At 36.5% G+C, this 15,276-nt stretch overlaps 3 protein-coding genes across 7 annotated transcripts in view; 1 reads left to right on the plus strand and 2 right to left on the minus strand.

Moving 5' to 3' along the window:
- The window catches only part of ndst2b (N-deacetylase/N-sulfotransferase (heparan glucosaminyl) 2b), an 87,867-nt gene extending 86,683 nt beyond the window's left edge, over nt 1-1,184 (minus strand). For 2 of the 4 annotated variants that reach the window (XM_077200379.1, XM_077200377.1), the window contains exon 1: nt 1,045-1,184. The gene's annotated coding sequence lies outside the window, so the exon portion shown is untranslated. Of the gene's footprint in view, nt 1-839; nt 974-1,044 lie in introns of those variants that run through there. The other 2 variants (XM_077200380.1, XM_077200378.1) reach the window with 2 other exon arrangements.
- A 2,434-nt stretch (nt 1,185-3,618) lies between these two features.
- The window catches only part of LOC143709743 (neurotrypsin), a 50,138-nt gene continuing 38,480 nt past the window's right edge, over nt 3,619-15,276 (minus strand). For both annotated transcript variants that reach the window (XM_077200381.1, XM_077200382.1), the window contains 5 exons: nt 10,827-10,968; nt 10,402-10,683; nt 9,401-9,523; nt 7,364-7,644; nt 3,619-6,337 (listed from right to left, as the gene is read on the minus strand). In XM_077200381.1, the coding sequence (XP_077056496.1) occupies nt 6,003-6,337; nt 7,364-7,644; nt 9,401-9,523; nt 10,402-10,683; nt 10,827-10,968 (1,163 nt within the window). In that variant the 3' untranslated portion in view covers nt 3,619-6,002. The remainder of the gene's footprint in view (nt 6,338-7,363; nt 7,645-9,400; nt 9,524-10,401; nt 10,684-10,826; nt 10,969-15,276) is intronic.
- LOC143709764 (cannabinoid receptor 2) lies at nt 12,377-14,577 on the plus strand. Its single transcript, XM_077200436.1, has 2 exons — nt 12,377-12,469; nt 12,545-14,577. The coding sequence occupies exon 2, from the start codon at nt 12,578-12,580 to the stop codon at nt 13,520-13,522; it is 945 nt and encodes a 314-aa protein (XP_077056551.1). The 5' UTR covers nt 12,377-12,469; nt 12,545-12,577; the 3' UTR covers nt 13,523-14,577.

Below are 15,276 nucleotides of genomic sequence, written 5' to 3' on the forward strand. Positions count from 1 at the left end.
CAACACCCCAAATGCCCACAGCAAACAATTCCAGGTTGTATGTTTTAGCACAAAGATACATAATCAACAGGTTTGTTTGGGCTTTGAATTACATGGAGATAACTGTGACAAAAGATCCTTTATAATTGAGGTAGACTGATTGGTTTAAACAATATTTTGTAACCGATACTCACAATTTTCAATTTAATCAATTATCGGTTCTTTTTATCAGGTTACTGATAAATGCCACCATTTGTTGAGTATCTATAATAGCCTACCAACTATTTATTTAAACTTAATTTATACTTTTTTGAAAATTACACAATGACTTAAATAACAGCCAATTATTCTCAAGTAAGAAAAGTGTATCTTAATTTGCTAAATTAATGCAAAACAATTTTTTTTTTGCAAACATAGATCATTAGGCTTGTTATTATTTATCAAACATTCTTGAACCATTTTTAATATCTATTTTTGTGGTCTAATCATCATTATTTTAAACAATATCAGTTTATCAGACAATTAAAAATTATTGTTTTCTGTCATAACAAAACGATATCGGTCAATCTCTGCTATAGATAAATAAATAAACAACCCCATTTCAGCACATAACTGTGCAACAGAACCTTGATTTCCATTAGGCTAAGATATAAAAGCTTAACACAAACTAAAAATAAACTAGGCTACAAACCCCGTTCTACAGACACAAACATTTTGACAGGTCTCTTCCACCTATTGTAGGCTAGTGACTGACTGTAGAGAATTTGATGGTCTCAAGCAAGCTGTAAAACATTGCAACTTTGCAAAAAATAGCACTGATTTGTCTTCAATCTACAAACAATCAATCGAGTAGTACATACCACTTTCATCGAACATGTCAAGCAACACTCAAGTCCTCATGCATTGCTCAAGACTGAAGGCGAGATGTTCCTGCATCTAGCGGACTGCCACATTGCAACTGAAGTCAACGCCAAACCAGTGTGTGTGTGTGTGTGTGTTTCCAGAAAAAGCAAACAGCCCATTGGAACACGCATGGAACACCGCACTCAGCACGCATCCCCTTACCGTTTTAAATGCCCGCTTTGAGAGCGGTCGCGAGAATCCGAATCAACTGGACGCCACAGAAAGAACTTTGATGTCTAGTGAGCGCATCCTGCGCCGCTCGCTCGCGCTGCTCCGCCATCTTCAGCGCGCGCCGAATGCGCGAGAGTAGAGCAGCTGACGGGCGCGCGGGGAGGGTTCTTCACAAAACAGCCAGAAGTTCTAAGCTCCTCATCCATGCACTACACCCCTGTCATGTTACCTACCTACTAGGTTATTTTTATCGTTTGATAATTAAACAGTCTTTTAGAAAATCTGTTTAAGTGATCAATTAAAACCAGATTTAAAATAAATAAATGTAAATAAAATAATATATGATAGCATATAGGCCAATAGTTGACAAAAATTCACTTTTAGCATTTGTAGCTTTCCCAGAACAGACCAAAAATATTGACTGCACGACAAAGATTTTTGCCCAATATGCTGTTTATGATCTTCAGGGGAAAAAAATAAATACTTTGGCATAAACTATTCATCATAAGGGTTATCAAGGGAAAATAAAAATAACATGAAACTACACACACACACACACACACACACACACACACACACACACACACATATATATATAGGCCTATATGGGCCATAATTGGTACAAAGTAGTTGGAAATGTCCATATGTCTAGTAATTGTGCAGTTAATTATCATATTGTATTTTCAGAAAGTTTTCAGTTAATTTTTTCTCTCCCCAAATGTGTCACTACTGAAATAATTTAATAAAAAGGCTTATATTGACCTATTAATATTTTGTTAATATCTACTTTGTAAATATATTTGTTGCTATTTAAAAAAAAGAAAAAGAAAAACGTTTTCAAAATACCTGTTTTCACAGGTAAATCAATAACAATAACAATTTTAACAATATTTCAAGTGTAATTTATAAAATGTGTTGCATTTTGAATACAATCTTTCTATGTAAAAGGCATTAAGTTAATCATACTGATTTCAAAGTTAAGGGTTCATTAGTTTGAATATATATTGAACCAAACACTATGATAACATCTTAGTTGATAATTCAATATACTTTATTTTAGACAAAGCATCCCATGTGACGGCACATTTTCAGTAGTGACAGTAATGTTTTAGTAGTGACCACATCACACTACAGAATTTTAACTCACATACTAAAACACAACTAAAACATACTGAAATACTAATGATTTGCATTAAAATTTTGTTTTTAAAAAGTGACGGCACATTTTCGGTAGTGACAGTAATGTTTTAGTAGTGACCACATCAGACTACTGAATTTTAACTCACATATTCTAAAACACTACTAAAACATGAAAAAAAAAATTGCATTACTGTACTAAAATTGTGTTTATTTCCCCCAAATAAATGATTAAGTTGTTCCCTGTTGTCACTACCAAAACAATGGTGACATGTTTCAGTAGTGACAATGTTAGATACTTTTGTGCCTAGCTCAAAGATGATTAACTAGTACAGTTCTGAACAGTTGTACACACACAAAAACAAAATTTTATCGAAAAACACTCAAAAAACCATGATGTCACAACCGAAACTTCACCACATGTTTCGGTAGTGACTGTTTCGGTAGTGACAATTTTAGATACTTTTGAGCCTAGTTCAAAGATGATAACCAGCACATGGTTACCACAGTTAGTTGTACACACATAAACACCCAAAAAAGTTTGCTTAATTGCAGAACAGATTTTACACACAGATTTTCAGACTTTTGAACACATTTCCCTCAAAAGGATGGTACCTATCTACAACGAAAGAGAGGCTATGAGAGAGAGGCACACAGGAATATTTCCTGATCAAAAATGAAGGGGCTGTGCTTAAAATCAGTCTCAGCCAATGGACTAAAACACACTGTTTCAGTAGTGACATGAAAATGCGGGACATGTTTTTTTTAACATAAAGTTTCATGATTTAAAAATAAAATATAAAATAAATGTCTTTTTTTAAAGATATTTTTAAAAACAACAATGGAAAAAAATTGAGAGAAAAAACCCCATTCCTATATCATTTTCACAAGTTGAAATTTAGGGGTTAGGGTTCGGAACAGCCACCTCCCAATTGAAAGTACCCAATAAATTATGATATATATATATATATATATATATATATATATATAAAGCTTACTTATATTTTAAATATTATTGTGGGATGTAATAGATAATAGAAGGATCTTAGTAAACATCTAAAATTTGAATACTTAAATGCTTTTTAAATGTGTTTTTTGGTTGATTGTTTGTAGAGATTCAATTCTGTAGAATGGCCCATATATATTGACTATATATATATATATATATATACTGTATATATTGACTATGAAAATCACTAGTGGCTTATTTATTGCTTTGTGGTAAAGTTTCTTTCATTTATTTATTTGTGTGCTATTTGTGCTATCGTTTTAATGACATGTTATTTTTGAAGTGCAAAAACATTTATTGCAGTGGTATAATATTTCTTACAATCTAATTAAAATGAATAATCTATATGAAATGTGAAAAATAATGTATTTTAATAAATCTAAATATAGCCTACAATTAAACCATGTGAAGCAATACAATGCCAAAGCCACAAGAAGAGGTCACTTTATTTTGGCACTTGTCACACATGAAAATATTCAGAGCGTTTTTTTTTTCTTTAACAGAAACTCAAAGACTTGGTAATGACTGAGAACATCATCAACGTACAAACAGATGCTTGCATGACATGCAACAGATATCAACACTCTCCAGAGTCAGGGAGATGAGCTCCTTATCACGGCCCTTGATGAAGAGTCCCAAAGCTTTGATGCAGTGATTGGCCACTTTAAGCAGTGTTCTGAGAGCGAGGCCTGTGTGGTTTACTTCTAAAATGGCTTTTGAAGATCTAAGTAGGCACCATCCAAACACAGAAGTTAGTCTTCAGAGAGGAGACGCACTTACAGTCCAGTTCCCATTTGATACATCTCCAGAACAAACCTTCAAGACCCTCTAAGCAAAAAAACTGAAGTAGTGCTTTGAGATCTTAAATGTTCCTATTTCTTGAAAATCCACCATTTAATGTGTACAGTAGCCCTGGGTTTTATAGCAATAGAATGCCATAAAAATATGCGGGCCCATCGGAAGGCATGGCTCCACTAACATTAAGATTACATGAATAATATATGCCTGTTAAATAATCTAGCAGGCAATATCAGATTATTAGAATAACTTGTACGACAATATGCATTAATTATGAAGCAGGCTGAATAGAACTTTTTAATGTTAAGAACTGGCTTTTTAGAAGTGATATCAGATCTCGTGTTTTAGAGAGAGATTCTGTGAATATTTGTTGCATCAATAGAGCACAAATAAAAACGGACATGATTTAGACTTCCTTGTAATTTTTGAAACTTTAAATGTCACATTATTTTCACCCAGCCCATATTTTGCACAACTGGAAATAAATTATTCAGATTTTCATCACGTCTAAATGTGCAATCACGACAAAATTGGATGTATATGAAGCTCTTGGCGTTTACATTCTCATCCATCATCTGTGATGTCATTTCTACATTTGCCTATTGCCTCTCTTAATGAGGAATTTTAAAGAGCCCTTGTTGCTTACTTTTTTCTCTTCAAATTAAATACAAAAATCTATCATTCTTTGCATGAATTCGGTTCTGTAATTCTGATGGAATTCGTGAAGAAACAGTCAAAAGGGGTTTAAAATAAGAAACAAATCGAGTAATCTAGAATCTATATACAGCACAGAACAGAATTGCGTAAAAAAACACAATATCGCCACCCACTGGATGAAAACACACATTTCACAGAACAAAGTACAGATGCTACAAAATAAAATCTCATTATACTGACTGTCAACCAAAATATAGTCAGTCACAAACTTGCACTTTCTACGCATTAGAAATGAGAAACTCCTCTTGATTTCACCCTTTGAATAGACAAACCCCATTAGCAATTGCCATACCACCTTTACATAATGCCAGACGTTTGAAATCACCATGACAAATAAGAAAAAAGTCACATTAGGTTATTCGCTATTATGATTCTAAAATGCCATTCTAAAACTTGTACTTAGACTGAGACAAACAAAACATATTAAGTCATTTATCTTCAAGAACTGTATGTTAATGCATCAATATTGATAGTAAATGAATGCCAATTTGAAAGTTAAATATCATAATTTACTGTACATGATTTAAAAACTGCATTAAATGTATGACACATACAAGAAGACACATGGCTTTAAAGATCACTTTGACTGTCGCTGTCTAATAAAGCCTACGTGATTCATTTTACTTGTCTAATCTACAACACTGAAAATGTTTCCACGAAGATTAGAGGTGCAGTTCAACCCTTCTGTTAGTAATAGTAGTAGAATAGTAAAAGAATCCATTCCGTTTTCTTCCACCCCACAGAATAAAAATCAAACCTGCTTTTGAAGAGCTTTTGCTACCATTCTATACCATGCGGAGGGCCTGGGCAGCTGCATCAAATGGCTTTTGAATACAATACATACATTAACATGCACTGCAGCCTCTGGATGGCGCTAGAAACATTTTAAATGCACAGTAGAATCACATGTCGCACAATCCTTTAAAGGAACACTTCGCTCAAAAATTTAAATTCTATCCTCATTTACTAACCCTCATACGGGTTTGGAACTAGAGGGTGAGTAAATGATGAGCGAACATTATTAAAGGTGAATTGTCCCTTTAACATCACACTGGTCATTCTACAGTTTCCTAGATTAATGAAAACCTTCCCAGACTCTAGACTTCCTAATCTCTAAATGCTAAAGATGTCAAATAGAATTGTACAGATAGAATACAGAGGAATTAAGATCCAGGGTGTTGAAAGCATATAGAAGGTGTTAAACACTCTCAGGCTTTTGTTTTTCCTTTCATAGAGTCCTGGGTCTCTGAGGTGTGACAGGCGGGTGGTTTTCCGAGAGAGTGGTGCTTCAGTGCTGAAGAGGGGCGGTGCTGTGTGTCACCTGTTCGATCCAGAGCAGGTAACGACTGACCCGTGAATACACACCTGGGTACGAGGGGTCACCGCAGCCGTGACCCCAGGAAATGACCCCTGTCAGTACCCAGCGCCCTGCCTCACCCTGACACACTAGCGGACCCCCACTGTCGCCCTGGCAGCTGTCAGCATGCTTTCTCAGGTCAGACGCCATGCTGCCCGCACACAGCATGTCGTGGCTTGTGAAACGCTCGCCATAGCGCTTCTTACATTGCCACGAGGGCAGAAGAGGAACCCAGGCCTGAAGAAGAGTGCTGGGATGCTCAGTGTCTGAAAAATATGTGGAAAACAAATGGTAACACACCATTTGCAGCACATTTAAAGGACCAGTTACCCCAAAATTACATTTCTGTCCTTCATGTTGTTCTAAACAAAAGCAGATTTTTGTTATAAAAAGATAATCCATTTTATAACATGGATTGATGAATCATTCACAATACGACACTATACACACACACACACACACACACACACACACACACACACACACACACACACACACACACACACACTCACACACACACACACACACACACACACACACACACACACACACACACACACACACACACACACACACACACACACACACACACACACACACACACACTCACACACACACACACACACACACACACACAAAGCAGGAAAAAATGTCAACATTGATAACTATAAGAAATTAAACACCAAATCAGCATATTAGAATGATTTCTGAAGGATCATGTGACACTGAAGACTGGAGTAATGATGCTGAAAATTCAACTCTGCCATCACAGGAATAATTTACATTTTAAAATCCATTAAAAATAGAAAACAGTTGTTTTAAATTGTAATAATACTTCACAATATAACGGTATTTTAATCAAATAAATATGGCCTTGGTGAGCATTAGAAGACATCATTAGTGTTAGCTGAGTATTAGTAGACTGGTAGGGCTAAAGTTAGAATAAGATGACATGAAGTTGCAAAGTTACTTATAGTCGGTAGAATGTCAGTTGGGGAGCTTCAAAATAAAGAGTTAGCAGACATTAAGCAGACAGTCTACTAATACTCTAGTGAGAGTTAGTTGACACATAGGTGCAACGTTACTTATAATTCACAGAAGTGTTACCAAAAAATCTTAAAGATCCCAAACATATGTGTGTGTGTGTGTGTTTATGTGTGTGTGTGTGTGTGTGTGTGTGTGTGTGTGTGTGTGTGTGTGTGTGTGTGTGTGTGTGTGTGTGTGTGTGTGTGTGTGTGTGTCATTTCATGACCTGCCAATATTGTGCCAATGTAAGAACAACCCAACATTACCTGTCATTCCCCAGCCAGTAATGACACAAGACGCAGGTCTTTTGCCCCACTTGCTGCCAGGTGCGGGCAGACAGGCGGCATTAGTATGGGGATTAAATGCTACGCACTTCCCCTCGGCGCCCTTCAGCCGGACCAGAGCCACGTCATGCTCCCAGCTCTCCGTTCGGTACTTCCTGTGCACCTCGATGCGCTCTGGAGAGAGCACACGTTCAAAATCATCCTGTTCCCGCGTGTGATAATCCCCGAGCTTCACCACGTACCGTGAAGCATCACTGCCAAACCTGTAGAATCAAGACATTTCATTCATATTACAGATGATGTACTGCCATTTCCATCTTTCCACTGCTACATAAATTCATGCACTACCACTCAAACATTTGTGGTCAGTAAGATTTGTTTATTATTAATGAAAAAAATCTCTTACGCTCACCAAGGCTACATTTATTTGACAAAAAAAAAACTATAATATTGTGATATATTATGACAATTTAAAATAATTGCTTTCTATTTTAATCAGGGCTGCCCTCAAATAAAGATTTTTCTAGTCGACTAGTAGTCGTTCATTTAAGCGATTAGTCAACTAATCGTGCATTTATATTAATAAGCCATTAATCAAGCGAGCCTTATTGCCTACATATATTACATAGCCTAACCAGTGCTCAAACACACACATAAAGCTTGCCACAGCCCACCGGCAAAAGTGATGATTATGAGTGTGTCGTAAAAAAAAATCATGATGACTATGAGTGTGTCGTGTTTTTGGCCGCAGAGATTAAGTCACAATGCTGTTTCGTTATCTCCGCAGTAGAGGACACACCAAGCTGCCATATGGATTACATTATAAAACTTGTCTGTGAGGCATGTATCCACTGAGTTTCGGTTCGTTTTGTGACGTGACTGACACCAAGACGTCAGAAAACGCATCCTGATTGTTTTCATTATTTTACAAAAGCACAACGTTTTGTTGTTATTTTGAATTTACAGAAATAAAAGTCAACCCTTTACAGTTTGAATTCCTCTTATCTGAATGACCAAAAATGACGGAGTATGCCTGTATGTCATGCAGTGAGCGCACTCACACAAACACTTAATGATCACCTAATAATAGCGCACACTTATCTCGGTTAACACTAGAGCAAGCAGACCTTGCAGTAAAGTTGTTTCAAGTGATAAGCCATAGCTATTTGAGGTCGATGAATGATAGACGAATGTTTGGATTTCCTGCCGTTATCAATCTGTCCATCACAGACTGCATGATTTCACCACATCCTGTGGAGTATGTTGTACTCCTTAATGTTATTGTGGAAACTGTGAATGGATTTTTTTTAAAATTAATATTAAGTTCAGCGTTTTAAAAAAATATATAACTATTTTGTAACATTATAAATATCTTTACTGTCACTTTTGATTAATTTAATGCATCCTTGCAGAATAAAAGTATTAATTTCTAAAAAAAAAAAAAAAATTGAACAGTAGTCTAAATACATTGTATTCTAATTAGTAGGATGTGTCTTGGTAAATAAAGCTTTAGAAAGTTTTTATATTTAAATTAAAACTTTTTTTAATGTATTTGTGCCAGATGACATCAGAAATACATCTGCCAGTGTTCTTCAACTACATTTATTGCGGACCAAAAATCTGATGGGCGACAAACATTTTTCAGAATAATCATCAGATTTTAGCAATTTTAAGACAAATTAGGGAACAAAAGAAAATTAAACTGTTAAAGCCCATATATTCAACCCACATAGGGAGATCTTCTTTTATTTAGAACAGTACATTAAATCATTAAGTAAGCCAGTGAAGAAAAATGAGCATTCCCGTGTCCTGAAAATATTTTGTACTTTGCAGTGCAGATATTTGTGCTTTATAATTTTCATGATTGCAGAGTGTTTCTTATTTTTGCAGTTTCAGTGATTTAATCAAAATCAATCAGTTAAAAATGATTATAGAGTCGAAATTGCCCCTTGAGGTTACAGCTGAAGAGCCCAGGCATAGTAGCTAATACCAGCGATGTCCAGCAAGTGTCTCTCTTACCGTTTAAAGCAGTGAGCTGCAGTGAGCAGCCAGCAGGAGTTGATGAGAGTTGCTCCGCACAGAGGCTGATTCCCTTTAGACTGAGATCTGAGCCACAGGGACGCCTGCCAGGGCCAGTCACCCCTGCGGGATACACACACACACACACACACACACACACACACACACACACACACACACACACACACACACACACACACACACACACACACACACACACACACACACACACACACACACACACACACACACACACACACACACTGGATGAGGTCAAGAAATAGACACTGTAATATTCATTCGGGAAGAAGTAGGGTGTCAGAATAGTATTTTATCAATTAAAAATCATTCAAAAGGGAAGCATGCATTTTTATTTATTTTTTTATTTTATTTCAGCTTTATTTCAATGACCAAAAGTGATTTTTAATAGTTTTCATTTTAGTCATGGGTGTGTCATGGGTAAACATTTCATTTAGTCAATGTTTAGGGTGGGATTATCTGTTTAACTGACCAATTGCAGATGAGGGGATCTGGAAAGCTGAGAGAAAGAAATGTACTACACTCTTTGAAGAAAAGTTTCTACATAGAACAGTAAAGGGTTCTGACACGCGCTTCATATATATACATTTTAGGGGTTCCCATCATGGGATAATTTAATGGATTTAGATTTAATTCATTTTGTTTCAATTAATTTGTTATTTTAATTAAATTTTTTAAATAAACAACTTGTAAACATACTTCATAACTAGAAAAAAATGAAATAACCTGTTAAAAAGGAAAGTATTATGCAATATTTAAGGCATTTCTCCTAAATAGAACCTTTTTGGGCATAAAGGGTTCTTTAAAATGGAGTCAAAATCCCTAGGGTTCTGTATAGAACCTAATCTAACCTTTTTCTAAGTGTAGCATGTCTTAAAATAACTTGTATTTTCAATGCATTTTGAACAAATATCCACAACATGTGTTCTAGAACTGATTCCACAGCAGTAAAATTTGATTACCTGAGAGATTTGTATCCACCAACAATTCTCTTGCTGCGTCTCTCAGCGCCAGCTCTCAAACCGCAGGTGTGTGTGCCCACCACTGCTGTGTCAGCCTCTGGCTCCGGCAAATAATCACACGCTACACCTGCATCCTGTCCGTGCTTACAAGCGTGGCTGTCTTGTTCTTTAGAAGGGCATTCTCCGAGGAACGACTCCTTCCCAGTGCACCTCACATTGGTCAGATGGATGGTCCCCTTCCCTGCTCCGAAATAACCCATCGGTCGCGCTTTTGACACCCCACTGCCATAGAGAGTATAAAAACATGTAAAGACATTTCTTTTTTTTATCTCCATTCATCATGACTGAGGAATGATAATGAATCATATTCCACGGTACTGATTATGAGATGCTTTAGAGCTGAGATGTTGCAAATGGTTCCCTACGTGAATCCAAGCTGTCTGCAGACGACAACAGCATTGACATCATTCCAGCCATAATCACAGACACTTCCCCACTCTCCGTTAAGAAACACCTCCACTCTGCCCTCTTTTCTATTGTCGCCACCTGCCAATCGTACCAGAGGTCCTGAAACCACAGAAAAGCAAGCAAAATAGAAACTACCTTAGATTTTGTCACTTAGAGTACTCTGCATCTTTTAAATAATATATGAAAAAAATATATATATTCCCACAAGTGAAGGAAGTAATTTTCCATTTAAGCTTATTATGATGTAGCCAGTTCCAGCACATGGATGGAATTAACTGAAAGACAGAAATGATTTAATAAATGTGATTGCAGACTGAAGGACCACATCCGATCTGTTACTAGCGGTGTAGCTTAAACCACAACATGATGTGCACAATGCACATGGTTTTAACTGTCAGTGTAAAGGCCTTATAATAAGGTTTCTGTTTTCAGAAAAATGAAAGTTAAAATCCCCCTGTGGTTAAACTCAATTGTTTAATGTTGTTTATATGTCTTTGTGGTGTTTTAATATGCTTTAAGACAAACCATGTGTAAATTCATAAAACTGCAGTGAACCAAAGACAGTCTCGAAAACGCGTTTTGAAACCGCTGGTGTGTTTATGACGAATTTGTAACCAGTCACGTCAATGTTTGATCCCTGAGTTACATTCAAGCTATTTTAAGGCATGGGGAAGTTTTTTCAAGAAAAAAACGATTAAATGTGTCATTTTGGTAATCAAAGCTTAGTTCAAAGGCCCTACAGGGAGACTTTAAGCAATTCATAGTGTCCTCATGACATCTAAATGGCCCTTAATTACTTTCTTAATATACAATCATGGACTTACTGTACACAATTCATCAGTGCATTTTACTCCAGAAAAAAAGCATCTTTCCTTTTCCGCTGACGTCTTTAACATCTCTTATTTTTCAACCCCTCCTTTAAATCTGTAATTTCTACGCCCCTACTTTCACAATCCAATCAATTCCTAAAGGAATAAAGTCCTGCGCTTCATTGTCCTTATTAATATTTCACTCAAAAATATGTCACATTACAAAAGTAAAATGGGTTACGCATATCATGTAAAAATCTTAAATAGTCAAACAAATAAAATAGATTTTTCAACAGAATGCACACACACATGAATACAATTTCAGTTTCTGAAAATGTAAGCCTTCATATTGAAAACCACATTAACCACTACAAGAGGCATCTTAATATGGATTTAAATCTGTCTGTCTGTCTGTCTGTCTGTCTATCTTTCTGTCTAGCTATATATACACATACACTTTTAATAATAATAATAATAATCATGGTAATAATAATAATTATTATTAATGTGTTTAGGCAGTTAAGAGATTAAACTTTGCAGATGCTTGGCCTCTGATTATCAAAACCCAGTACCGATGCTAGCCATTTTTGGTGTCCCCTCAGGACTTGGTGCCCTACGCACAGTGCATGATGCGAATGATGCGCGTGGTGGGAGCGGCGGCACTGTCAAGACCACAAAGGAAATGGCTATGTTTTTTTTTTTTTCCTCCCTTACTTCCTTTCTGTGTAACATGCTTATACTGGGTTAGATGTGACAACAGAAGGAACACATTTTATAACTGATTCGTACAGGTGAGTAATACTACAAAATTACTACATTAGCAAATTGTGTAAATCTAAAATGATAAGATACACTTTTTTCCACAGATTTAGCTGCAAGGAAACAGCTTTATCACTAAAATGACAAACTGCACAAATATCTACATGGTGCTAAGCAGCACAGAGAAGGTGGCCGTTGGCACGATCTGTCTCGTAATCGCACCCTTCAGCCTCCTGGTCAATATGCTTGTTCTGGTTGTCATAGCCAGCTCTGGGAACCTGAGGCGACATCCATCATACCAGTTTATGGGCAGCTTGGCACTAGCTGACACTATTGCCAGCTGCTGTTTCACCATCACCTTCCTGGATTTCCACCTTTTTAAACAGGACGACTCTTTTCAGAGAACAAAGTATCTGCTTAAGCTGAGTGGCGTGACCATGGCGTTTACAGGCTCGGTTGGAAGTCTGCTTTTGATGGCAGTAGACCGTTATCACGCCATCTACAAGCCTATTACCTACAAGATGCAGCTGACACGTAAAATAACCTTGGTGGGAATTCTGACATTATGGGTCTTGGCTGTCCTCATTTCACTCCTTCCTCTGATGGGCTGGAGTTGTCAGACTTGTCTATCGTGCTCCCAGTCCCATCTCTTTCCGTACGTGGATCGTAACTACCTGGCATTCTTTGCCTGTCTTGTGTTGGTGGTGCTCGTCCTCATACTGGTAGCCTATGCCCTGATATTGTGGTGGGCCCACAAACATGAAGCCAACATGAACACTGAACATCCAGGGCTAGCACGCATGCGCATGGACATCCATTTGGCAAAGACTTTTAGCTGTATAATTTTGATTCTGTTGGTGTGCTGGCTGCCTGTCCTTTCCTTCATGATGACAGATGTAGTTACGACAGAGCTTTCAAAACCGCAAAAAAGGGCATTTGCTTTCTGCAGTACTCTATGTCTGCTGAATTCAGGCATTAACCCATTGCTATACACCCTGCGCTGCCGTGAGCTACGTGCAGCACTTAAATCATTAGTAAATGGTTTAATGAGAAGCAAGGGTTGTTGTTCACCAGCTAGTAACTAATTCCAGCTAGTAAACAACATTTAGCTAATAAACAGGAGTTACAGTATACCTCCCCCTAGTGCATTGTATGGCCAAAAAAAGAACCTTTTTGGATTTAAATAGGCAAATGAGTCAATGATTGGATAATTATTGCAATGATTATTATGTTTTCAGCATGTTATATGTGTGGCAACAGTTCTTCTAACCCTGATTGATGGAGTGTGTAGTTTTTCATTTCTTGAACAACCATGTAGGAAGACACATCATGGCCATATTCCAGGATGACAATGTCAAGATTCATCAGGCTCAATCTGTGAAAGAACGGTTGGGAGGGAAGACATTGAAAGTCTTTGGGATGTGCTGAAGGAGACTTTACAGAGTGCTTGACTCTTGCATTGTCAATACAAGATAATGACCAAATACTGATACAATGCTTGATGGAAATAAATGTGGTGATGTTATTTCAATCAAGAGGTGCATATATTTTTGGTCATGATGTGTCTTGCTACAGTACATGGTTGTTTAAGAAATAAAAAGCTACACACTCCATCAATTAGGGTAAGAACAACTGTTGCCAAACATTTAACATGCTAGAAACATAATAATCACTGCAATAATGATGCAATCATGGACTCTTAAGCAATTGCCTATTTAAATCCAAAAAAAAAACTTTTTTGGTTGGGCTGTGTACATTGTATATTCAGCTTTGGTTACAGTTTAATATCTGTAAAAATAAAAAGAAGGTAAGAAGGAAGAGATCTGAGGACAGAAAGGAAACAAACATATTCAAGATTAGCTTGTTAGTCCACTTTTATGATATTCATTTTAAGGTGATTTTTTTTCATGTTTTTTTTTCATCAGTAAATATTCACTTTAATATGGATGCCTGTTTCTGCTCTCTGTTAATTGTGTGATAAAGTTTAGAATAAAATTTAAAGAGGTAAAGTCACATTTTGAGATAATTAGGTACATTGTGAAACATAAAGCCATAATTACTGCATATAAGGTGAATACTGTGAGATATAGTATCAATTATGACAAATAAAGATGCAATTGAAAAAAAAAAATTAATAAAAAAAAAACATTGTTATATACACTACCATTCAGAAGTTTGGAGGCAGTAAAATTTCTTAATGTTACAATTTAAAATTATATTTGAATTTATTCCTGTGATGGCAAAGCTGAATAGAATGGAAATGTACTGTGTCTGAGTTGTTAGATTTTCACAAACTGGTTAATAATAACTGCAGTGCACTGAAATTCACCATTGATCGCAACACATTGTTGTATGGTACATCTTACCACCCTGAGTCATTAAAACGTATTCAGTCGCATACGTCATATTGGTAGTAAAGAGGATGATTTTCAACATCAAGCGTCTATTTAGAGCTCTATAAAGCTCTATAAGAGCCTTCTCAGCTGCTGCACCAACCCTCTGGAACACATCAAACAGTCAAGCACCTTAACATCCTTCAAACGGGCCCTCAAAACTCACCTCTTTGAACTAGCTATTTCCCGTTAACAGACTTTCCCAGTTCTTCAATTCTTGTGCTAGTTACAGTATGTAACCATTTCTATATACCTTGTTTTGTTTGTTTTATCAATGTAAACCAACAACTGTAAAGCGTCTTTGAGTGTCCTGAAAAGCGCTATAAAAATTAAATGTATTATTATTATTATTATTATTATTATTTTATCAGGCTGGTTTAGAGCAAGAGCATATAAGGAGGAATGGATTCAGTCGGCTGAGAATCGCTTTTCGAACATGTCTCAAA

The sequence above is a fragment of the Siphateles boraxobius genome, unplaced genomic scaffold, assembly GCF_051911475.1.
Source record: "Siphateles boraxobius isolate OS27281-9 unplaced genomic scaffold, OSU_SipBor_1 46, whole genome shotgun sequence".
Classification (NCBI taxonomy): domain Eukaryota; kingdom Metazoa; phylum Chordata; class Actinopteri; order Cypriniformes; family Leuciscidae; genus Siphateles; species Siphateles boraxobius.

What these genes read in the sequence shown, in the direction of transcription:
- LOC143709764 (XM_077200436.1), top strand. Translation starts at nt 12,578, where the DNA reads ATGACAAACTGCACAAATATCTACATGGTGCTAAGCAGCACAGAGAAG.